A 26,254-nucleotide genomic window follows, 5' to 3' on the forward strand; every position below is an offset into this window, starting at 1 on the left:
TTGCGTTTTGTGAATGGATACTATGGCCGTGTTGTCTGCGTTATTGGAAGATTTTACTTTTTAGGGGAAGATGGCTAATATCGTGTGTGTATGTGTTAAACAGAATGGGAGATAGAATCGCCCTTGTGGTACTCCACCGGTTACCAGTACCTCTTTGCTGTGTGCTGACCCTATACGTACGATGTGATTTCGGTTTTTCATATATGTTTTGAACCACTGGAGTAGATGCCCTCCGATTCCGATGTGTGTTAGTTTGTTCAACAAGGCTTTGTGTGTTAGTGTGTCAATCGCTTTTGTGAGGTCAATAAAAACAACTAATATTATTCTGTTTTTATCTAATGCAGCATTTATAGGTCTGTGAAGTCTTCCAAGAATGTTGCTGTTCCTTTCTTTTTGTGAAAGCCATATTGTGTTTTTGGAATGATTTGGAGTTTTTTTTTTTACACAATGAATTTGGAGTTTGAATACACAATGCATTCCATGATTTGGTTGATTACAGACAATGTGGCGATGGGTCTGTAATTACTTATGTTTCTTTTTCCACGTTTATGTATGGGAGTGATTAATGCAGTCTTTAGTGTTCCAGGTATGTGCCCCATTTCAAAGATTTTATTTAACAGTATAACTGGCCACAAGTCAGTTGATTCTGTCTATTCCTGGTCCTTTGTTAGGGTTAATTTGTTGAATTGCAAGTGACAGTTCTTTTGTTACTGTGTTAAACCACATTGACTGGGCTGCTCATGGTCCTAGTGGAGAATGTTTTCGGACAGAGTTCGTGAAGTGCTGATTAAAGTTGTTTGCCAACTGTTTGAAGGATTTGAGCTCACAAACAAAGTTGTATTTTATTGTTTCTGAGGCAGTGGTTTTGTGTTTGTTGTCCAGCAATTCATTGATCAGGTGCCAGGTTTCCTTTATGTCGTTCTGGGCTGTTGTTAATTTGTTTCTATAATAGTTTCTTTTTTGCAGTTCTAATCTGTGTTGTTAAGAAATTCTGATTTCTTTTGTATTCAGCTTGTAAAACTGTATTGTTTAGGTGACATCTTAAGTTGTTTCCATAGGGCAGCTTTTCTTTGTATGTCTATTAATATGTTGTCTGTTATCCACGGATTCTGTCTGGTTTGGGAGCGTGTTTTTATATTTTTTTTTAATGCTTCGTTATATATTTTATTAAATGTAAGTTTAAATTATTATATACAGCTTCAGCAGAATCTAAAGATGCTGTGGAAAAGCTTCCAACTTTAATTTAAAGATGCTATCTGCATTCAGTCTGTTTTTCTGATTTCGTTGTTTACTATAGTTTTATTTAGGATGCTATTAAACTGTTTTGTAGTCTCACTGAGTTTTAAAGGGTTCTGGTTCAATATGAGTCTGGTCTGCCAGTTTGCATGTTATAATGGCTGCTGTATAATTGTTTGGAGGGCCCCTATATTTATGTGGTCAATAGGATAATAATAACAACAACAACAATAGTAATAATTTAGAAACTAGAGAAGTTTCAGTTTTAAGCAACACTTGCCCTGATATATATATTTTTTTAAACGTGCACGATATGTAAAAAAAAAAAAAGTTTTTTTCTTCTTCTTCTTCCTCAAATTCTTAAATTTTATATATTTTATCAGTTCAGAGGTGCTATGAATACCATAAATGTCAATTTATTTTACCCAGAATTACAATTTTATTACTAAACATGGTTAATGTTTATAACTATGTACTCTCAAAGGATGTACAGGATACTATGGTAATTCTACATAATTAAGTTCATGTTATTACTAGTTTCCTATTAACAATTTTATTATATGGGTATCTCCATGGTGTCAGAAGACTTTGTAAGAAGGCCATGCTAACAATTATTCAACAACCAACTATCTCTCCATAAAATTCATTCACTGATAGACATATGACAAGCTCTGGATATCCATTTCATTCATTCACCATTTTATGCAAAAAAAAAATCTGGTCTTCACCACTTTGGTGTGAAGAACAGAAATTTGCGTGTGTTGTTTACAACAATTACACAAATTTCAGGACTCTTTTTCTTTTGTGCTGTCACATAATGGAAATTTCAAAAAAAAAATAAATAAAAATAAATAAAATAAAATAAAATACAAATAAATACATTTTTTTATATATATGTGTATACAATTACAAGAGTTAGGAAAGATTTGCTGATTTATAGAGTACTATCTCTCACATCTTTCCCACAAGGGGGTAAAGATGTAGACCATCAGATCTGTTTAGGTTAGGGGGAGTGAAGCTGTTCCACAAGGAACTGACTTTTGTGAATTTTTTTTAGAAGAACACAAGTCATATATTCAGTACCTTGAACCTGAACAGTTTGGACTTGCAGAGCATGCCATCAACACTAGACATAGAGTTCACTGGAAAAAGACAAAAGTCAGTTCCTCATGGAACGGCTTTACAAAGAAATGTGAAACTTTACTTCACTCTCCTAACCTCAACAGATCAGATGGTCTACATCTCCCCCCCCCTTGTGGGAGATAGTACTCTATAAATCAGCAAATCTTTCCTAACTTTTGTAATTGTATACACACATATATAAAAATTTTTATTTATTTATTTAATTTAATTTTTTTTTTTTGGAAATAAATTTAGGAAATTTAACCTTAGCTACTTAGGTGGCGCTTTGTGAATATATCAGTTATTGTTTAATTAGCCTTTGCACCTGTACTGATGATGCCTGTGATACTCAGGTAAAAATTCTACTAATATAGAATATTTTACGTGAGTTAATTCATTTATTATAATAGTAAGTAATAGTGAGGTCATCTTCCTGGGCGACCTCAAAATCCAAAATTCCAACTGGTTCCTCTACTCCAACAACTGACTAAGCAGGACAAGAGGCAGAAGTCTTTGCAATAAATGACCTAACACAAATCACACATCTACCAAACTCCTGGTAACCCTCTTCACTCTCCATTATGTAGAAAATAGAATAAATGTTGTTTGATTCAGAATCCAACATGACTTTACGTCACAAGAACTATATTTGTAAATATTATTTAATGTAAATACCATAAATTATAATTGATATCATATAACTGCCCTAATTATATCAAGTTTTTAATTATTTAGTCAAAAGAAAGTGTTAATGATAAAGAAGTTCTGTATAAAATATTAATAAGCCGTTTTATTTATTGTTATGTCAATATTGTAAGAACTTATATTTGTAATTTAACTACGCATTTATTGAAACGCAAATATTTTATTTATTCCTTTTGTGAAAGTTAACGTTATGTAATAACTGAATGTAGTTATATAACCTAATGTAACATTCGCGAGAATGTTTACGTCTATCGGTTGTCATAGAGACGCGTGGAAATAAACGAGCGCGTGTGAAGGGAGCGTTTGTAGAGGAGAAGAGAAAATAGATACGTAGTAGTAAGTGGGGAGTTGGAACGGAACTTTGGAACTATAAGGTAGCAAGGAAGTAAACTAAAGAAGTAGAAGTAATTAAAAGATTCCTAAGGATAGGAGTTGAGTAGATATTTTTTTATATAAGTGAATCTTATAGTTGGCTGAAAGCAAAATCAGTCGTAGTAATAAAAGGAAATTATTGCCGTAATCGGATAATTAGAGAACTGGACATTCAACGAAGAATTCTGAATAAATCCAGTCAGTCTACAATTACGACTTATTTCTATACTACCAAAAAAGGAATTGTACGGAGTTAAACTAGTTGATGAATGAAAAATAAGAATAATTAATGTACCTTATAGTTGTTATCTGGAGTTTTTGAAGTGCGATTAGTAATGTTTTAGTTATTTAGTGTCTCGCAAGTGTGATAAATACAATTTGAAAGTGTGTTCACAAAATATTGGAAGTACTGAAGATTATTTCTGGTAAGGACAGTCATATTAGTTTATTTCAGTGTATGAAGATTTAAGTATTAGTTCCGTTGCGCTGTTTCTAACATTAACTGTAGCATACCATCGAGGCTGAGAGTTGAAAATATAGACATTGAAATGTTATCTGCCGTGGTTAGTGCCTGTTATGAGTCAATCGTAGAGTGTAGTTGAGAGATACAAGGAAACTGATTAATTAAGAATTTCTATTGTAATAAGTTAGGTATAGGAACTTTGTGATTCTGAAACTGTGAATTTGTATGTGAAAGTTTGGAAGATTGGATTAATATGAATAACTTGACTTGATCTGCTAACTTGACTGGTTTGTCATATTTAAAAGTGGAATTTATGTAATTGTTAAATAACCATATATTAAATATTTTGTTTGTTAATTTAAATATTGTGTTTGCCTGAATTTCTTTTTACTGCACCGTTCACAAAAACTCGAATCTAGCGGGAATCCCAGAAAGAAAGAAAATAAATACCATCGGCCTGATTGAATGAAAAGACTGCTAACTAATTTTAAATTAATCCTACTAACTCATATAGACTTATCTAAGGATAGAGTGGCGCAGTATAATAGAAATTTCTCTACCCTTAGATCAGTGATTAATTTGCAATTAGTTTTCCTTTATTTTATGAAAGTGACTTTTAGCAAGATGGCGGATTCGAACGTCAAGAGAACACGTCACGACAGTAACCCCCTTCACTCTCCAAATACACACTGGATTTCTTTTAACCAGTTCTCCTTCCAGATATACTAAAGAGGTCACCTCCTTTTGTCAACTCAGACTACAATCTTGCACAAGTCTCCTGTCTCACAGAACACCCCCTACTACAAAAACCATGCCCAATCTTGCATCCTCTGGCACTACAAAGGAGCCAACTAGAATTCCTTGGTTTGATTATTGCTTCCACTCAACTGACCCTAACACCTGCTGTGAACGCATCACAGAAATTACTCTGTGACATGAAGTGAATCTGTAAGAAGGATCATCTATGAGCCAAACTGCCATCACCACTGTCTTCTCCAAAATAATGGAGAAAGCCATCAATAGTTAACTCCTCCACTATTTAGGCCCACCAATTAATCAGTAATCACCAGTACAGATTCTGCCATTTAAGATCCACAGCTGACCTTGTAGCTTACATCACCCACTATTGGATATGTACCATGGGAAAGGTTCAGAGAAATTTGTGTTGTCACCCTTCGCATTCCAAAGCTTTCCACTGTGTGTGTGGCATAGAAGCTTACTAAACAAACTGCCATCCTTTGGTTCTCCCTAACACCCTCTGTAATTGAGTAGTCAGCTTCTCTCTGGTTGTTCTCTTTGAGTCATGGTAGATAGCTTCCTCCCTTCAAGCTTCACCACCAATGCTAGAGTGCCTGAAGACTTTGTCCCATCACCTACTGTCTTTGTACTGTATATAAATGACCTACTCACAATAACCACTAATCCTATTCACAGCTTTGCAGACAACAGTACTATCCCCTCATTCTACATATTTGACAAACCATGCAGTGCTCTGACATCCCAGTCTACAAGATCATGTACAACTAGTACCTTAAACATTGATCAACATACTATCCTCCAATGGGACACAAACAAGCTTGTGAAGTTAACAGAAAAGAACTTTATTATTATATATTCAAGAATGAGAGACTCGCAAAAGAGCATCATATACATGGGCGAATGCACAGGTGTGTTTTAGCAGATCAAAACAGACACCTGGAAAATACAAGATCAATTCAGAAAAAAAAATTCATAGAAAATTAGAGTGAAATATCTACTGTGCATGATTCACATAATAAATGGCACCACTGAAGATATATCTCAGAAAATTATAATGATTATTTCTCCTGTTACACTCAAAGAAAAACTTCAGAGAAAAAAAAAACTTCACTTCACCAGTGAAGTGAAGTTTTTTTTTTAGTATAATTCAGAAGTATAGAATCACTAGCATAAGTTCCTCACCTGACGTATATAGTGGCATTCATGCTGATATGCAGAGTTCTTTTGTCAATGTTCAACACTTTTATGGTTGTCCTTTTGACCAGGATGAAATCACAGAATAATAGTGCAAAAAAATTTTTATTCAGTTTCTGACAGTTTACTTTTTAAATGACCAAGTACTGAGGGTCTTCGACATAGTCTAATACTGCTATGTTTAATAAAACAGAATTGGTCAATTTGGCTATTATCCCCAACACCTAGATGTTTCAAGAATTACTAGCTTCTTGTCAGGGAGGAACCCTGGAAATGAACTTGTATTGAAATAATTACTGATGCTATCAGATGTTAGAAAAAAATATATATATGCCTGTGGTACTACAGAAGGTTCTACTAAGGAAGAAATGGAGAATTTTTCAAGTCATTAGAGGAGACAGATTACAAAACAATAAAAGGAATAATTGGTCCTTGTTGGAGATCTGAACATCAGACTAAGAAATGAAGAGACATACAGAAATGCATTAGGAAAATCGGGAGGAAACAGCAAAGCAAGAATGGAAGCACCTGCTGAAATTTCTGTTCAGAACATGGGCAGTTATTACTAACATCTTGTTCCAGCATAAAGTCATGCACAAATTAACATGGAAGGAAAGTCTCACTAACTACATTATTGTTGATAACAGTATCTTCATATTAGTTCAGTGCACAGAGTATATGAAATAGGAAGTAATCATTTAATTTTAATCAGGATAAAAATTAATTTCATATTGAAAGGAAAAAAATGTACGAAAGTCTTAAAAAAGCAACTTTCAGAGATTAATTGTAGCCTTAAATATATTATTCAAGAAAAAATAAAGGAGTCTGAAAACAAGAACCATATTTTGAAGATTCAGTGGCAGAATCTGAAGAAAACATTGATTAATTCAGTCATTTCAGACAACTTATGAAGACTAGAACTGTATTATAAATAATCAGTTTAACTTCCTGACATTTCGACCTTCATATTAATGTCATCACTCACACACACACACACACACACACACAGTTATGAAATATCAGATATACAACACAAATATATACACCAACTTCTACCACCACCCAAAACAAAAACTAGGTGTGATCACTAAAAACAGGGTTTTGAAGATTTGCTCCAGCGAACAAGCAATTAAACATGAATTAAAAAAAAGTTATCAGCAATACCTTCCTGAAAAATGGCTACAGCCAAAACACTATCAACAAAATTCTTTGCAAGACCTGACTTAAAAATAAAGATAAACTAGAATATAATAAAACTAACCATTCCATACATTAAAGGGATATCAGATAAAATAAACAGAATACTATAGAAATGCAATGTTAATGCCACCTTTAAACTGTCTGCAAAATTAAAGAACTTATTCTACTGATTCAAGGATGCACTTCCTCCGCTGGCCCATCCTGGAGTATACTGCATTCATTGCACCTGTAATTTGTCCTATATAGGTGAAACAAGATGCACAATTCCTATCCGAAAAAAAGGAACATAAACAGCACATTAAATTTAATAACTGTGGTAAACCAGCCTTTCTGATCATTCCTTGAATATGCTACATAGAATTGACTGAAAGGCACCTGTTGTTTACATCACACCAAAACATAGTATGAATGTAAATTTAAGGAGGCCTGTGAAATTCTTATCAACCACCCTAATCTTAACAATATTGATGGTCTAAAAATCCTAAGAATTTTAAAGGCATATATTCTATCCACATAACCTTTTCATCAAAGAGTTAATTATAAATGGGACTGTAAGTAATCCAGGATCTTAACTCTAATATAACAACTCTCATGTTAATACAGGACACCACTTTTGTTAATAAAACTATCTATATGAATTAGTTCTATGATGATCTTATAAATAGACTATAGCTTGGATGTAGGTTTTTTTTGTTTTCCCATTAGAGGTCAGGCCAATAGAATAATGGTTGATCAAATCATTGTCTCTTTAGCATACTGTTTGAAATGTAATATAGCTTGTCTCTGTATATATATGTGTATACTCCAGATGATTACCTTAATATGAGGGTTGAAATGTTGGGAAATTAAAGTAATTATTTCTAACACAATTGTAATATCCATAATTTGTCTGAAATGAATGCTGATCACTGTAACACTAAAGGAAAGGATTGATTAATTCAGTCAGAGGAATGTGGTGAGATGGTCTGTAATGATAGACAAATTAGAACACCATGAGTGGAACTCAGGAAGTTAGAGAGAGAGAGAGAGAGAGAGAGAGAGTCAAGGTAAAAAGCAAAGCATATTGAATGCTTCTAGCATGTAAATGAGCATGTCCTCCAAGAGAATATAGAGAAAAATGTAAAAAAGCAAAGAAATGTGTAAAAGTAGCTAAGTAAAAGTCATTAGAAGACTGCTAAGAATACAGAAGATAAATATCAGGAAGATGGCAAAATGTTCTAGAGGCTATTGAAAATGCTTAGAAAGGGAGGAAAAGTACTGCAAAAGGAAACAGATAATCAAGGTGATATGATATTTGAAGATAAAGATATCCTAGATTTCTGATTCAATTACTATGCATGTAATTCTTTATGTAAAAGAAAAATCAAGCATTTAATGCTAAGTACTTATATTTCGTGACAAGTATCTCATTACATCAGAGCAAACAAACAAAATGAATGGAAAATGTACTTCTTGAGTCAAAATCCTGTCTAACCATGGCAACAATACCATTTATACCTTCATGCTAAAGGTAGTGCTAGCCAGTGTTGCTTTTGTATTGTTGCAGTATGATCATCCTGACAATGAAGCTACTAGAATGGAAGCAGTAAGGCTGCTAGTGACACCAAATGGCCACTCCTTCATATGCTGCACTATTCAGATGTCACATATAGTGCCATATCATTCGCATACGATCTTAGTATTGGTTTGGGTGTATGCTTAGAAGGTCAGCAACTAATTTGCAATCTCCTGAATAAAAATACCACAAAATGTTCCAAGGTTCAATGTTAATTATCTTCCATCTACAAACCCTTCTTATCTGAATACAGATTCTGCTAATATCTAACTCATAGTTTGCGATTTATATTTCTGTTAATCAAACCAATGTTGGATCTCTAGTGACTTGAGAAAATTATACACTTACCTCTTTCATTGCAATTAGCTCCCCAGTGAGGTTATTAACAGCTGTGTAAACCTTCCCAAATCTGCCTTCACCTAAAAAAAAACAGTTTACAAAATTGGTAAATTATGCAATTTGCTAAAGCCTGTCACAATGTTACCATGCAGTATAGTATACAAATTATTACATATTAATGATTGACACATTACACTGTATTTGATTTTTATTTTAATATCAGGTACCTGAAAGTAATCTTTTGCAACTTTCTATTTTTGTGCTAAACCACAGCACTTTGAAGTGTTTTTATTTTCAACAGAATCTGTGTAGAAAGAGTAAGTTGTAGAGGATTTTAGTTCAACATTAAAACAGTTTTTGTTTCTCTGTATTGGAGCATCACTGGAAAATGCAATTGGGGATATTTGTCATCATGAAAGTAAGTATAAAAGCACAAAATGATTTACAATTATTCAGTGATGCCTATCAACCTGGCTTATAATGCTTCTGATACATGCTAACATTCCATGATCTTGATGCCTTGGAACTCTACCAGAGTTCCAAGGAAGTGAAAAGAGGACAAAATAATTTCCTCGCAAGGAAGGTTCTAAGACTGCAGTAGCAAATTATAGACCAATCAGTATCTCAGCTGTGATGGTAAAAGTATTAGAAAAATTGGTCAAAAAAAGGGAATGGAATTCAAGAATGGGTAGAAAAAATATGATACTGTATCAGGGTAAGCATGGCTTTGTGAAGGGTCAGGCATGGCGTAGTAATTTGCTAACTTTTTATAATAGAGTAACAGCTGAGTTGGATAAAGGAAATGGCTACACAATGATTTTGCAAAGGTATTTAAAAGAATACCACATGGAACTCTGTTATGCAAATTAGAACAAAATATGGATGGATATGACACTGGTTAAGTGGATAAGAGAGTGGCTGCTGGAGAGATATCAAAAAATGGTATATGGAGGGGCAGAATTGAGGTGAAAACAGGTGATTAGTGGTGTGCTGCAAGGTTCAGTGCTGGGACCATTGCTGTTTAATTTGTACATAAGTGATATAGGAAATAACCTGAAAGAAAATATTCAGTTGTGTGCTGATGATGTGAAATTAGGCACAGTAATAGTTAGTTAATCAAGGTGATATGGAGAACTTGCAGGATGATTTAAATAGGCTGTCAGTAGAGGCAAAAGATAATGGGTGTCGATTTAATGTTGAGAAATGTAAAGTTATGCATTTTGGAATAAATAGATTACAAAATGTGTATCACATTGATGGCACTGTACTCCAGGAAATAGATGAAGCTAGAGATTTAGGGGTGGTGGTAGATGAGAGAGTTAAAGTTTAGAGGACATATTGCTAAGCTAGCCCATAAGATTATTTGGCTATTGAAGAACACATTAACAAGCAGAGATAAGGAAGTTTTATTCCTCTTTATAAGGACTTGATATGCCCACATCTGGATTACTGTGCTCAAGTCTGGTCTCCTGGGTTTCTTGGGGATGAGGAAGCAGTGGAGAGGATTCAGAGGCAAGTGACCAATGGAATGTTTCCTTTGAGAATAGATTGAGGGTGTGTGGATTGCAGAAGTTGATTGATAGGAGAAAAAGAGCAGATATGATAGAGACATTTAAGTTGCTTAAAGGCTTACATGCTGTCAAAATTACAAGTGTTTCAGCACTTGGCTAGAGGGACCAGAACAAGGGGAATTTCGAGAATTCAGTTGTGAGTGCTTTGTCTGTTAATGGGTTCAAGGAGAGGTATGACAGATTGGGTCTCCTGCAAAGAGTCTTTGATAGGAGAAAAAGAGGATATGATAGAGACATTTAAGTTGCTTAAAGGCTTACATGCTGTCAAAATTACTAGTGTTTCAGCACTTGGCTAGGAGTGACTAGAACAAGGGGAAATTCGAGAATTCAGTTCCATGAAGGTGCCCGTATAATAATAATAATAACATATTTTGTTGTGAACACTTACAGAAAGTATGGACATCATCTCACTGGAGTGCAGATTTCATTTACATAGTTATCTTGACTTGCCAATATCCTCAGATTGATTGCTTCACCATTTTTATAACAAATTTATAAGGGTGGAATGTCAAGTTGCATTCCACCCTTATTCTGCTCATACATGGAGCTTACTGTTGCATCATTAACACAGCAAAGTTTCTTCAGCTACTGATGTCATGGATCCACTTTTTTTAATGTGATATCACTTTACTTACACTGAAAATACTTAATTTTGAACTGAAAACAAATATTTTAAACTAAGCTTTTTTCCCCTTGAACTTTCTGATTATTATATTGTTTTCATTGCAATATTTATCACATCAATATTTATATAAGTTTAAACATGGAGCAAAGAGGACTTTGTACAATGCTTCTTGCAGAGGTATAGCTAATTCTGAATCACACTTTTGAACTCTTTATGAAATTATACCTGTAGGTAATTTTAATTTCATTTTATTTCAGGCAGTCTCACATTAAAAATAACTGAAGAACACATAAACTTTTAACTCAAACCTTTTATAACTTTGCAACTTCTGAAATCACGAATACAGTTAAACATTTACATGTTCTTCAGTTATTTTTAACTGCCTGAAATAAAATTTCCCAGCACCCTCAACTTTTATAACTCACTAAGACTATAGACATATTATTTCAGCATTTCATCACATCTATCGTTTATTACTATTTCAGCTGTAATAAACAATATTACTCAGAGAAAAACCAAATAGCATTGACTGTAAAAATTAAGTTACTGTATGGTTAGATAACTCGACCATTCAGTACTGTCATGTAATTTTGTACTACTCTCACTAATAGTAATCATTGCAGCAGCTTCTTTGTCTTAGAAATATAAGATTTAATACAAATTTCAACTCCATAAAATATTCACATTTTCGCTCTTTCCCACACACACACACACACACAGTGTGCCTGTTAATGAATGATTTTTACAGGACAACCCTTTGAATAAAAGTAACAACTGTGCTTATAGTTTTGACCACTAGAGTGTGTCGTAATCGCAGGTGCAACTTTCCAGTCAGGTGATGCAGCAGTTTTCATGTGGCAACTGTTGAAGTAGGAGTGCATGAGTAAAGTGTGCCAGAAGTTGTATCATGGAGCAAAGAGCTGTGCTAAAATTTTAGTGTAAATTAGAAAGAACTGCTACATAAGTATACCAAGACCTAAACAAATGTTTACAGCGATGATTGAGCTGTGCACAGGTGTTCCACTGGCCTTCAATGTTTATAGAGGGGGGAGAGGGAGTCCCAGGAAGATGAACAAAGCTGTGGACAGCCAGTTGACAGGCAAATAACTACTACGCTGCTTGCTGTACAGCTTGGTGTCAGTAAGAAAACAGCCAGATTAATTTTAGAAAGAGATTTGCAGAAGAGGAAGATTTGTTCAATGTTTGTGCCGTGCAGGACGAAACACAAACAGAGAAAGCACCAGGTTACATGTTGTCAAAATTTCATCCATGCAGTTCGTCAAGATCATGATGTGTTACAAAGAATTGTCACTGGTGATGAAATTTCCAGATTGATCTGGAAATGAAACACCAGAGCATGGAATGTCTTCTCTCCAGAAGAAGAAAGTCAGGTTTCAAAAATCATGTGTCAAGACAATGGTCATTGTTTTTTTTGATGCTGCAAATTTGTTCCTGATTGCACCACAATGAATGGTTAGTATTATTTAGGAGTAATGCACCATCTGTATACTTGCATGTGATGTGTCAGGAAAGAACTGTTCCAAAACAATTGCTTTCTGTTGCATGACAATGCACCTGCACAATGCATGCTGACTGTGAAGCAGTTTCCGGTTTCGAAGTTGATCTGCATGATCAAACCCCCCCCCCCCCATTCACCAGATTTGGCTGTTGCAGATTTTTTCCTCTTCTTAAAGATGAAGTGTGCCTTGAAAGGAGAATGCTTCAGCAACATTGAGGACATCCAACACAGTGTGACCCAGACACTGAAGGAGGTTCCTGTTCAAGGCCTTTGAACACCTGTACAACAGATATAAATGTTGTGTAGAGTTGGAGAGAGATTATTTTGAATCTGTTTAATTGACAATTCCAGATATAGTTCTTTGTTTTGATATAATAATTGTCTCATTACTTAATGGGCACATTGTGTAAATATATTTTTTTCTTTTTTTTGCAAACTGCACTCAGGTTCTACCTCCTGATCACTGACACTAACTCTTGGTTCTACTCTAAATTCTTTAGAACAGAGCTTAAAAAAACAAAATAATGATAAAATGAAATATCAGAAGAACTGTGTGAAATCCTGAATTGTGAGCAGTCCTTTTTTAACATTTCCCAAGATGCAAGAACCAAAAGTTGTCACTAGAACACTAGAATGAAAACTTGTACTCCAGTTGCCATGCAGAAGTGTTTACTAATTGGACTTGTGACTGCAGCACATCATATATATTTTAGTGCATTTTAACTGCCAACATACTAAAATAGACTTCCCAATATAAAAGTAATAATCTGTCCTGCCCTTCCTAGACAGTAAGGTCAAATGGCTCATTACCTTTTTTTATTTATAGGGAGCCAGCATGCAGAAGATATATACTCGAGTATTCAACATTAGGCCCAACAAACAGCATGGTATCCATAAAATGCTAAAACACGGAGTCATGGTCTATCTGTTCCAAAGCTGCTGCTTTTTTTTTTTTAATATCTGGTCCACACACGAAATGCCACAAGACCTATAGCACACAAGTGCTGTGTGTGGCAAGAGGAACAGAAGAAAGCAGGAGTCTGTTCACATTTTGCTTGAACAGTCGAGGGTTGTAATCTTTGGGGAAGGCAGAGTAAGGAGACTGTTCAAAAGAACAGAAGTAGATGGAATAAAAGAGAAGGCAGTGAAGTTGGTTTGGTGAGTTTTAAGATGGACTGTAAAAGGGTGCTGGTTAATAGTGGCTCTTGTTTTAATGAATTTGGAGGAGAGTGGAAGAATAATGGTGGCCAATTCAGCAAAGCACTGTCCATGAAAATATCTGTAGAAAAGGAAAGCAGAAAACGAACATCTATGAGGATTGAAGTGGGTCATGAGAGAGGGATCATTAATTAGCTGGACTGCCCTCTTCTGGATAGAATCAAGCAATCTTAGAGAGGATTTTGGTGCACTATCCCAAATATGGGAGCAATATTCCATCGCAGTGGATTTGGGCTTTGTATAGAGTTAGCAGCTGTGAAATAGTGTTTGTGCAAAAAAAATACACCTAGTTTTTTGGCTACTGCAGAAACTATAGCTGATATATGGTTGTGCCAGGTAAGATCGAAGGTGCAAGTCAGTCCAAGAAGAGAAATTTGATCATGTTTGGATATTTCAGTATTACTAAAGGTAAGGGGGGGTGGGAGGGATGCAAGAGATCAGACAGAACTGAGTTTTGGTGGCATTGAAGTTTACAAGGTTGTCCCTGCCATGCTGGGATATAACTAAAAGATCTGAGTTCAGGTCCGTGGACATGGTAGATCTTGAGGATTCTAATACTTGAGCACTAACAGGTCTGTCAAATGAAAAGGAGGAATGGAGTGTACTGTCATCAGCAAAGCTATGGATAGGATTGAAAGTCTATGAGAGCAAGTCATTTATATACAAGAGGAAGAGAGTGGGTGAAAGAACAGAACCCTAGGATACTCCTGCATTGGTGGCAAAATATGAGGAGCCACCAAGACACGTAGTGAGTGCCTCAGTAACTTGCTCACATTTTATAACATAGTGACGGCTGAACTGGATAAGGGTAATGGGTTTACAGTGATTCTACTGGACCGTGCTAAGGCCTTTGATAGGATACCGCATGGAATTCTAATCAGTAAACTGCAGCATATGGGGATGGATATAGGGTTGGTGAGAAGATGAATAGGAGGGTGGTTGATGGAGAGATATCAGAGGGTAGTTTATTCAGGAGTAGAGTCCAAAAGACGGCCTGTGACTAGTGGTGTGCCGCAGGGTTCTGTTCTTGGACCACTACTGTTTAATTTGTTCATTAACGATATAGGAAAGGATCTGAGAGGAACTGTTCATTTGTTTGCTGATGTTGCTAAGTTGGGTAGAGCAATAGTGAATGCACAGGATGTCAAAATTTTGCAGGATGATTTGGATAGTTTGGAGGACTGGGCTAAGGAAAATGGATGTCGATTTAATGTGGCAAAGTGTAAGGTTATGCAATTTTGGGGTGAAAAGATTAGCAGCAGTATACCACAATTGGTGGAACTATACTTCAGGAGATTGATGAGGCCAGGGATTTGGAAGTGTTGGTGGATAGGGAGTTGAAGTTTGGGGGGCACATCGCAAAAGTGACTAAATCAGCTCGTCAAATCACTTGGTTGCTGAAAAATACTTTGACGAGCAGAGATAAAGACGTTATTGTTCCTCTGTATTGAGCCTTGATAAGACCCCATCTAGACTACTGTGCCCAGATTTGGGTGCCTGGCTTTCTTCTTGATGGGGAGGTGGAGAGGATCCAGAGACAAGTGACCAAGATGATAGCAAGTCTATGGAATGAACCTTATGAGAACAGGTTGAAGATTTGTGGGCTGCAGAAATTGGTTGATAGGCAGAAAAGGGGTGATATGATTGAGACATTCAAATTACTGAAGGGTTTCTATAAGATTAATTCAGAAGATATTTTTGAGAATAGGACTGGTGTTGGGAGGACTAGGGTCCGTCAATGGAAGCTGGGCAAGAGTGTGGTTAGCAAGGGTGTTAGAGCTAGGTTTTTTACTTGAAGAGTGGTGAATGAATGGAATAAGCTGCCAGAGTCTGTTGTGGGTGCCATGACTATAAATGAGTTCAAGGCCAAGTATGATAGATACTGTGTGAATGCTGAATAGTTGTTCTTGACATGATGTTAGGGCCTCCCTCGATGAGTCTAAGGACTCTTTGGAGTTGCCTGTAATAATAATAATATATTCGGGACTACAAAGGGACAATGGGTCAAAATTATATGTTGCAATAACTCTCTAACTCAATGGAATTTGATAAACTTTGGGATTTGTGAAATGCCCAAGATGTTGTCTATGAGGTTCAGTTTTAGTACCAACTGGTTCACTTTTATTAGAAAATTTTGGTAAAGAAGTTTCAAAATGATATTAATAATTCCACTCTGACTGGATGAAAATTAATGAAGTTTTATAGTTAAGATCTATAAGAAATGTCTGGCACCATTTAGAGAAGTACTAGAACAAGCATATGGCAGAAACTGGATCTCTGTGAGAGAGGAAATGGAGTAGAACTCTGAAAGGTATCAATCAGCTGGATCACTCTCTTCTGAAGAGTCAGGCAATCTTAGAGTATTTAGGTGCACCAGTCCAAACGTGTGAGCAATATTACATGGTTGGGTGGATGTCATATTTATACAGTGTGCAGTTATACAGGTGAAAAGTAGTGCAATGAGCAGCTGACTACAGAAGCTGTGACTCAACACAGTACGACAGACCTCATTCATGTTTGGATATCTGGGTATTATTGAAAGTTAGGAAGAGTGAAGCAAGATCTTTCTTGTGAGAAATTAGATAGGACTCAATTTTGATAACAGTGAAGCTTGCAAAATTCTGCTCACACTGAAGTATAACAGAGATCAGAGTTTATGGCACTGGCTATGGTTGATCTTGTGGCTTCTAATATTTTGGCAATAGAGGTTTGTCAAATGAAAAAGAAAATTGAGTTTGTACTGTCATCAGCAAAGCTATGGATAGGATTTGAAGTTGGTGAGAGCAAGTCATTTATCTACAGGAAGATGAGGACAGGTGAAAACAGAGTTCTGGAGTCCTCCTGCAATGGTAGGGAAAGCTGTGGAGAAGAAACTATCTACCATGACATGTAGTGAGCAACAAGAGAAGCTGGTAACTCAACTGCAAAGAGTAGAAGGAGACAATAAGATGGTACACATACCAGCTACTGAATTAGAAACTTATTTAATATCATGTTGTACCACCTTCAGTGACTGCCAATACTGATCCTTTCAAATCCTTGCATATAGTTTGGTGAGATATGGGTCGGGAACAGCCTTCATTAAATGCTTCGGTCAATTGCTGCACACAGGAAGTTCTGTTTTTCTGTACAATCCTTCTCAGATGACAGCAATATCATTCCTGACAGACTGTCTTAGGAATACAGTTATGCCTCTTAAACAAGCAATATGGGTTATTTTTCCACTTAATTAAACACCCAGGATATCCCACCTTTTGAGCAACCAGTTAGCTGTGCTGTGTTCAAATCAGTGGCTCCAGCCAGATGGGCATTCACAATAAGCCCTTTTATCAAAGTCTAAAAGATCCTTTGTTTTCCCACTGTCATCAACAACAGTGATGATTACAGCAGCATTCTTAAATAGTTGCCTAGAACACATGGTGACACATGTGACCAAATATTTAGCAAGTAACGTTTATGTACACGTGCATAAAGAGTTCTAATTCAGTGGTTGTATGTGTAGTATGCTGAGCAGGATCTATAAACGAAGTCCAATCTAATGCCTTAGAAATGTTGAGAGCAACCACGTAAGTTTCTCTAAACCTTTCTGTGGCTTGAGTGGAAAGGTTGGCTAGATTATCAGCTGTGTGTATCGAGACTAGCAAAATTCATATTAACAGTTACTAATTAGCTGTTTTTCATCCATGCAGTGAAGAAGTTTGATGCTAATGGCCTTCTATATGGTAGTGTGCTAGCTGACTTATCACTTTTTCTGGAGAGACAAAATAATATTGTTGTTGTTCTGAAGCACAAGATTTTAGCATAACAGGGGGATACCATCAGGATGAGATGCCTTATTTTTGTTCAAGTTATTTTGGATGTCTGGTTTCTTTCTAATGGAAGAATAGGGCTAGAAACTGGGTGAGTAATCCCATGTAAAGTGGAGAGAATGTGGCCTTGGACATTATTTCAGGAATTGTAAGAGAAAAGTAGGTCAGCCTTATCTTTGGGCAATGCTACTATAGTACCATAGTACCATCTGAACACGAGTGGTGGAAACATGGATAGGCAAAAAAGTTGCATTCCAATGGCTTTGGTGGGTAGCCAAGAGGACTTGATTTCCATCATTTGGCCATTTCACAATGTGATTTGGATTTGTTTAGCCATAATGTAAGCTGAGTGAGATACTGGGGTTTTGCTGACTGCACTGACACATGTTGGTGAAACAAGGCTTGAATAGTAGCTGAGAATATTGGGTGGAATAAGGGATAAAGGCCTTTTTGATCTGAGCAGTTCTTTGGATCAGGAGAACAAAAAACAGTAGTTAGATCACAGAAAGAAAAGTAGAAGTCACAGAGGCTATCCCCTCTGTTACTCTTTAATGCCAAAGGATACAAGACAGATTTGTAGGGCGAAGAAGACTTGGATGAGGTTGCGACCGGAGTTGCCAAAGAGGGGAAATTATATCCGCAGTGTATTTGGAATGAAGTTGGTAAAAAGAGATCAAGGGTGTTGGCAGGACAAAGAAGACTGGCTGGCATTCTGGTAAGCAGATGGACTTATCCTGTTAGGTGACTGATGGCAAATACGTTGGCATACCTGCCTACTCGATGGGTGGAACTAGGGAAGGAAAGTCAGCTTGAGTTGTTGATAATGAAGTCTCAAAAAAAAGAAGACTCACTTTTTCGGCATAATGGCTGCATAAAATCAAGCTTTAGAGATTGATTGTCCAAAAGGTCAGTATGGTTATCAGAATTTGGAGAATGATAGCAAATGAATGTGATTTAGTAAGGAAATTGAGTCAAAGTAGAACAAACAGGTAGTGAGAGGGATTTAAGATTTTTTGACATGGGATTTCAAGACTATCATCACACATATCTTCTAGCAGTCAAATCAACCCCACCTACCCATGATGTAGTCTGTTGCCACAAAGGGATATTGGCATATCTGATAAGTATTGCAGCCACAAAACTATACCAAAAGCATACATATCAGCTCTGATGAAACAAGTGCTGCTATTGTAGCAGAAGGAACTATGTAAGGTGTTATTTGGGAAGCTGAGATGAACAGTAGTTGAGGTTTGATTAGAAATAATCAGTCCAGCTGAGATGACTGCAGGTGGTTGTGCGCATCATTTGTATTGCTGTTAAAGTCACATGTTAGTAAAATGAATACAGATTTTTTTTTGTAAGATTTTTTGGTTAGATTTTTTTTTTTTTTTTTTTTTTTTTTTTTTACGAGTGATTTTTTGTGATTGGCAGCAAAAGTGAACTCAGTCTCCGGTCTGTGCATTGCCTTGACTGTTACTTCTGCATACCACCAGAGTCTGACTCCCCCCACCTCCCCCAGGCATGAACTGGCAGAGCACGTGGCAACAAGACTTATCACTAGCTGAATTTTTTTAAATTTTTTTTTTTTAATTTATTTGTATGGGGTTCCCCTGTAGCTCAACTGTCTCTTAGGACTGGCTGAGCCCACCTAGCTGAGTGAAACCTCCAGATTCATTGCTATCAGGTTCAGTCCTAGATACTACATAGAACTAAACTGCAGAACCATTTTAATGCTGCATCCTGGAATTGGGAGATTCCAAAAGGGTCAGCAAGCCACTTCATGCCTCCAATAAGCAAAGTGGTTTCAAGGGGCAATGAAAGACATTTGCCAACTAGAGGTCTAGATACCATTTCTATCAAGGAGGTATGCTTTTGTGGCAGCAATGCTTTTTAGATATGCCATATCCCTTTGAAACTACTTTGCTTATTGGAGGCATGAAGTGGCTTGCTGACCCTTTTGGAATTTCCCAATTCCAGGATGCAGCATTTGATTGCAAGATGTGTGATAATAGTCTTGAAATCTCACAGATCTCAGAACTGCTAAAGAACTACTAAAGTATTATTAAATTGTATACTGATGCTTTAATATATATATTGTTTACTTACCTATTTTAAATCCTCTCTGCCAAGGAAAAGTAACTCTTCGTGCACTAATGTGGAATGGTGTCTGTTGAATAACAGAACTGACTTCTCCAATTAAATTTTTATCCTTTAGTTTAATTTGCTGTTTTTCTTCAAGGCTCTGAATGGCTCTTCTCACACGAGATATGGGAAGTTCTGTACAAGAATTAGATAAATACTTAAATATAAAGAGCTAATAAGCTTCATTTCGGCAATGAAAACATTACTTAAATTAAGGGGATATTAAATCCCACATAGTTTTAAAACCGAATAAGAAACTCAAAGATTGGAATCAGAGTTTCTTGCCGAATATAGTAAACTATAAAGTATCGGCGACACTAGCGTTAGCAAATGCAAGTGATCCTAGTACGTAGTACAGTACCGGGCAACTCGTTGCAAAGGTGGGGGGAAGTTCAGATCGCTATTCTTAGGTATTTTCCATAATGTAAAAACACATTTCCTAGGAAATGTATGCTGTTATTACATTATGGAGGGAGGTCACTACACCAGACCGGTTTCAGCCTTTTTTGAGGCATCATCAGTGAGTAGCTAGACCTAATACCAAAGTGTATAGCGAAAAGAACTTATATACTCTGCGAACGAGTTATCCAAACAGGTGCAACCATTAAGTTCCTTAAATATAAAGAGCTAATAAGCTTCATTTAGGCAATGAAAACATTATCGGTGTCGCCAATACTTTATAGTTTACTATATTCGGCAAGAAACTCTCTGATTCCAATCTTTGAGTTTCTTATTCGGTTTTAAAACTATGTGGGATTTAATATTCCCTTAATTTAAGTAATTAGATAAATATTTTATATTATATAAAAAAATGAAATAAATCTTTCAGAGGATAGTTCACAGCAATAAAATAAGAGAAATTTTATAAATTCTGAGGAAATAACATTATAAGAATTACAACATAATAAAATAATGCTTATAATTTAAGACTGAAGAATACTTAAAGATAGAATCTAGATAACTAAAAGGAGACCTCCAACCCCATATGGAACTTGAAAGAATTAAGGTTTCTAAACTTTTCAGTCCCCACAGTGTGGCTATTGGTAAGCATCTGCTTAGATATTGAACAAATGTAGATATGATAGCAAATCAGAAATGGAAGTCATCAATGGGAGAACTACTTGAAAAATGAAGATACCTAATACAATGCGATATTAATAGCATTAAAAAAGATGTGTAAATGGAATCTAACGTACAATGATACGGCCATTTAAGCAAAACAGGAGAGGAAAAAGATTAGTAATAAAGCTGTTAGTAGTCCCTCAAAAGAAGACTGAAAGTAAAAGTTTGTCAAGTTGGGAACCTAACAAATAAGAGACACCAAATAGGAAACCAACTGTAAATGGGAAAGTGATAATGAAGTCTTGTACTGGGCTACTCATGATTATTTCCCTTAAGAGTATATTGCATGAAACAATGTTATTAGCAGAGCTGCACACCTTTATAAATTGTTATTTGGATTTGTTCTATTAATTCAACAACTTGGGAAAAGGAATGTACCTGAAAATTTCATATAATCGGTACTGAAGTGCTCTACAGACTTAATAAATATGATAATTATAAAAAAATATATATTGTTTAATGCAGTCAACTTTCACTATAGCAAACACTGCTATAAAAATTACTGATAAATCATAATGCTCTATAACCATAATGCTGAGTTTAAAAAAAAATCACCAGAGCAAATCATCCAATATTACAAACCATTTCTGTGGTCTGAGCTCTGCCTGCCAGGAGAGGGAAGTTTTTGTTCCTAATGTGAACAAAAACTTCCTTTAAATGGACAGAATCTTTCTATTTTGAATTTCTTCTGTTTAATAAGATGCAACTGGGACATATTTTCAAAGTGTCTGTCATACATGAGTGTGCGAGGTTATGGAAGGTTTCTTGTTTCTATTATACAACATAACTGCTTTTAAGCTTGTTTTCAAAGAGGACATAAACAACTGCCACTCATTTAGTCAATGAAAACATTATTCATTTCATTAAAGGGGTCAATTATATCATTAGCATTAACAAACTGCATTTTTATCCAAGTATGAAAACTAAGATTTTGTGTCCATCTAAAAGACATTTGGTCCTGGAAATTAACCAAGTTCCATTGTTGAAGATGAGATCCTAGAACTTCTAAGACTGTTGTTAAGATAAATTCAAATCTTTAAGAAAATTGTTTGATTCCTACCTGTTGATTAAGATGGAAATTGTTGATTTCATAAATGAATCAGATTGATGATGGCTTATCTACAATGAAATCAAGAGGATTATCATCAGTACCACAATATCTTACAGTGATGATGGAGTACATGTTGGAAGATCAAGAGAATGGGATGCAAGTTTTATGGCAGATTCTAAATCACTACCCCCCCCCCTCTCAACCAAAGCTACTGATCAGCATTTCTCCCTAATCCACCGAGTCAAATTAACATAAAGATATGTAGCAACAAGGAGGTACTTTTTATCTTGTCCCCTTTTTATCCTTGCTTGTCCTGTTTCATATTTATATTAATGAAAATATGACTTATCATATGAGTGATGTCAGTGAACATGGACTTACAAGATACACATAAATGAACTTCTTTAATATTCTTTATTAAAAAACAACAACATCAAACAAACAAACTTAAAGGATGAAATTTTCTGTAAAGTACATTGGATCGAGAACCACAAAATGTCAATTACTGTAATTCCAGTAATAAAAAATTCTTATTTGTTGACGAAATTAAACAGGAATGCAAGTCTCATATCAACAGTAATATTATATACCACCTAAAAACATTCATAAACATTCAAGTTTTATCACAGTAGGATTTGAACTCATGGCTTGTTAGACAGAACATGAAAATGCCATCCATATGGCCAACTAGATTGTCATCAACATAATCAAGAGTATGAACTAAATCAGTTGGTCACTGACCATTTTAATTACTAATCACTAATTTTGTTATCTACTAGAATAAATGAGTGCCAGTTCACAATTAACCTTTTCACTGCTGAAAAAGTATGTTTGTAATAACTGCTAACCTCCTTTTAAAATCATTTTTACATGTTTTTACATTAAAAAGTCTCAGTGAAGCAATATTTAAACATGTTTGAATTTAGTGGTGATATCTATTAGAAACATAATTCAGCTAAACTCTAGCACTTCTGCCTATATTTACCAGAGTGCACATAGAAGACATCTCCTAGCCAATCATCTATCCTACCAGGGATAGTAAAAATGGTGTTTACCAGTAGACAGTGGTATTTACCAATGTGGAACTATAGAGTATCACATAAACTTCAGAATTAATGATGAATTTCAGTGAGTGAAAGCATCGACTTTTCCTAAAAAGTGTAAATAATGATTCACCAGCAACAAAAAGAAATCATACTGACCAGTTCAAGTTGTGAACTGGTATGTTCAAATCCTTAATTACACCAGTTTGATAATCCTGATAGACATATTTCGTATCAATACAGAATCAATATTTGAATATTTTCAGCTGTTTTTACCCTCTAGATATCATGCAGCTATTTGCTGCATGATATCTAGAGATGGCATGATAACAAGAAACCAATAGCTACTATATTTTCCTCACTAAAAATCTGCCACCTACACCACACTCTGGAATAGCTAGACATTTTCTTTGCATTACTATGCTGATGGTAAGAGTAAAAAAACAGCAACTAACAATTGGAGAATATTTGTTGCTTTTGCATTTATTACATCTCAATGACAATCAGCCTCAAGATGAAATATTTTACAAAGTGAAACCTATAACTGATCACATCAGGAAGTGTTTACCCTCTTCGAAAACATCTGTATTCAAACAAGGGTTCCCCCCCCCCTTTCTGTCAATCCAAATCATTAAAAAGACAAATTTGGCATAAAAATGTTTGTATTACATGAATGTGAGACAGGATATTTGAATGTGCAAATACTGACATAATTTCAAAATATGAATTTGGAGTGGGTTTCTGGGGTAGAAGTACAAACACTGATGGTGAACTATTCATTAAAATCATATTTTGTGGACAGATAACTGGTATTCAAGTCCTCTCCTTTATGAATGGCTGCACAAGGGACAGTTAGAAAAAACCAAAACATATCTTGAACAAACAAAATTCAGAGAGAAATTGGAAAAGAAACAGGTAGAGGCAAAATGTATAACATGATATCAGGTGGACAGATAGGTGGGTTGGCATGCCACATTATGAAATGGAAAGTGAACAGAGAAACAGGCAGACTAATCAGCAGATAATGAAGCTTTAATTGTGTAATAAAATGCATTATGAATGGGAGCAGTAAACAGGACAGACATGAAATTTAAGGTAAGCCCTTGAAATGGTATAGAAAGTTCTTTTTTCACCTTCTGGATATAACAAAAATTATTTTTAAATTCTCAGACACTACACAATCTAAAAACAAACAAACAAACAAAAAAAAAACACTTCCAGATTTTCAAATGACTCTCATAAGACATTAAAATTTCCATATGTCTAGAGAAACCACTAAACTGGGATGTACATCATCAGGTGATCCTTTAGAAAGAGTTTGGCATTGCACTATGTGTATATACTCTTGTATTGAAAAATATCATAAATGGCTAAATTTTGAAAGGATGTACAGAATGGTCAGCAATGTATAAAAATAGTGAACAAGGTTTCAAAAAAGCAATTTATATTTTAATTTAAATTATAAAGTCAGCAAGGAGATTTTAATTGGATTAGGCCTGTTATAAAAGAGTCCTCTTGTTACCATCTATAAATGCAGATTTAAAAAAAAAAAAGGGGTGACCTAATAATTCTAAATGTTATTATCATCTTGTGAGAATGGAAACAAGCACCATATTTTACTAATATGGATGACAAAGGAGAGATTATGCTGTGTATCATAAAGAATATATTTATATATATTAATTACGTACAGCATAAAAATTAGTAATCAAGAGGCAAAATTAGGCAAACACTGGTATTCTTTCTTATGTCCATGGCTCAACACTGCACAAGCAGATATGGCAAAAGGATTTTGGGCCCAAGTGACTGTAGGTTAAGACAGGAAAGTAAAATACAACAAGAAATGAAAACAAGAATTAGAGAGGAAAAAAAGATGAAGAGGAACAATAAAAAAAATACCAGAATCACAATACAAATGGTTCATAGAGAGTGAGATAAGTACTTGTTAGTTATCAGTTATCTATTCTATTATCTTCTTTTTTTCCCCCTTCCTTCTTTCAGATTATACTAAGTAACTTTTGGAATTTACAACTGCACTATCTATGCAATCACAATGTTTGGAAGGCTATGAAATTTTGGAAGAAATGGCTCAACCAACTAGAGGTTGAATTTTGAGAGGCTAATGGCAAATAAAAAACTAGACATTGACAACTGACAAAAGTCTAACTTGGATAAACTGGCTCAGATTTGAATCAGGAAACAGCTGAGGAACATGAAAGGTTCCACAAAGTCAGAAACAAAAAATGGCAGAAGAAACCATCATGTGCTGAAACTACAAACCCCAAGACCCTTATCTTGCAAGCTAAGGAGCAATGGACAGCAGTAAGCACAGTGCTCAAGAGCCATCAGATCAATTTCAAAAAAGTCAGAAACATGGATTGAGGAGGAAGGTTCCAAATATACCCAGAGACCAACTGCAGGGTAGTTGGTGTCTGGCTAAGAACTGAGCCATGAGCTGGAGTGCCACCATATGAGTGGTTACAAAATAAGATGAGATTGCAAATAAAGCTAAAACTAAAATAATAACAATTAAATAAATAAAATGAATAACTCAGCATTATATATAAAAAAATAATAATACAGTTGGAGAGAGAGAAAAAAAGAATGGAAGCATGCTATTGCTGCTTACCTTTGTCATGGACAGACAGTTAATTTTAATTTAAGTTAGGAATGGTGTAGAAGTGTTTCAGCATTCTCTTTAAATATCATGGTCAGTGTCCATTCACTCCATGCAAGGATAGATTTTTCAGGTGTATTGTTGCTGATCCTCTTTGTCCAAAGTACGAACATAGGCAATCACATTGAACTTGGTAAATACCAAGGAGGGAGGGAGAAAGAGAAGGGGGCTGTGTATCTTTTATGGATGGTAACTAGGAAAGAATGTAAGGACTATAACTACATTTTCAGGATCTTTGCAATTGCCTCCAAGATGTCTGCTATGTATGGGATAAGGACTTGCCGTACAGGTTCATGGTTCTTAGGGATAGGCTCTTATAACTGTCCAAGATACATTTAAACTTCCTTGAGGTGAAGCCATTCTGGAGTATGATGCATTCAATGTGTGCAGTTTTTGGTGGAGATCCTCTGACTTAGAGCAGATAACGTATTCTATTGAGCAAAGATTTGAAGATGACTATTTTTTATTTAGATGAATAGGTTGAATCTTGTTGTATATCGCAGCTAGTCAAAGTAGGTTCACAGCAAACAGT

At 35.4% G+C, this 26,254-nt stretch overlaps 2 protein-coding genes across 2 annotated transcripts in view; one reads left to right on the top strand and one right to left on the bottom strand.

Moving 5' to 3' along the window:
* The window catches only part of LOC150094329 (ubiquitin-conjugating enzyme E2 J1-like), a 246,020-nt gene that overhangs the window by 189,657 nt on the left and 30,109 nt on the right, over positions 1-26,254 (top strand). The gene's annotated exons all lie outside the window — the stretch shown is intronic.
* Positions 1-26,254, bottom strand: part of LOC150094330 (mitogen-activated protein kinase kinase kinase 4-like) — a 104,439-nt gene that overhangs the window by 48,110 nt on the left and 30,075 nt on the right. The window contains exons 4-5 of the mRNA XM_090412402.1: positions 19,794-19,964; positions 8,955-9,025 (exon numbers count right to left, since the gene is read on the bottom strand). Coding sequence (XP_090268528.1) covers positions 8,955-9,025; positions 19,794-19,964 — 242 coding nt within the window. The remainder of the gene's footprint in view (positions 1-8,954; positions 9,026-19,793; positions 19,965-26,254) is intronic.

Source organism: Typopeltis vanoorti, chromosome 22, assembly GCF_054136105.1.
Source record: "Typopeltis vanoorti isolate ZY-2024b chromosome 22, IOZ_Tvanoo_1.0, whole genome shotgun sequence".
NCBI lineage: Eukaryota > Metazoa > Arthropoda > Arachnida > Uropygi > Thelyphonidae > Typopeltis > Typopeltis vanoorti.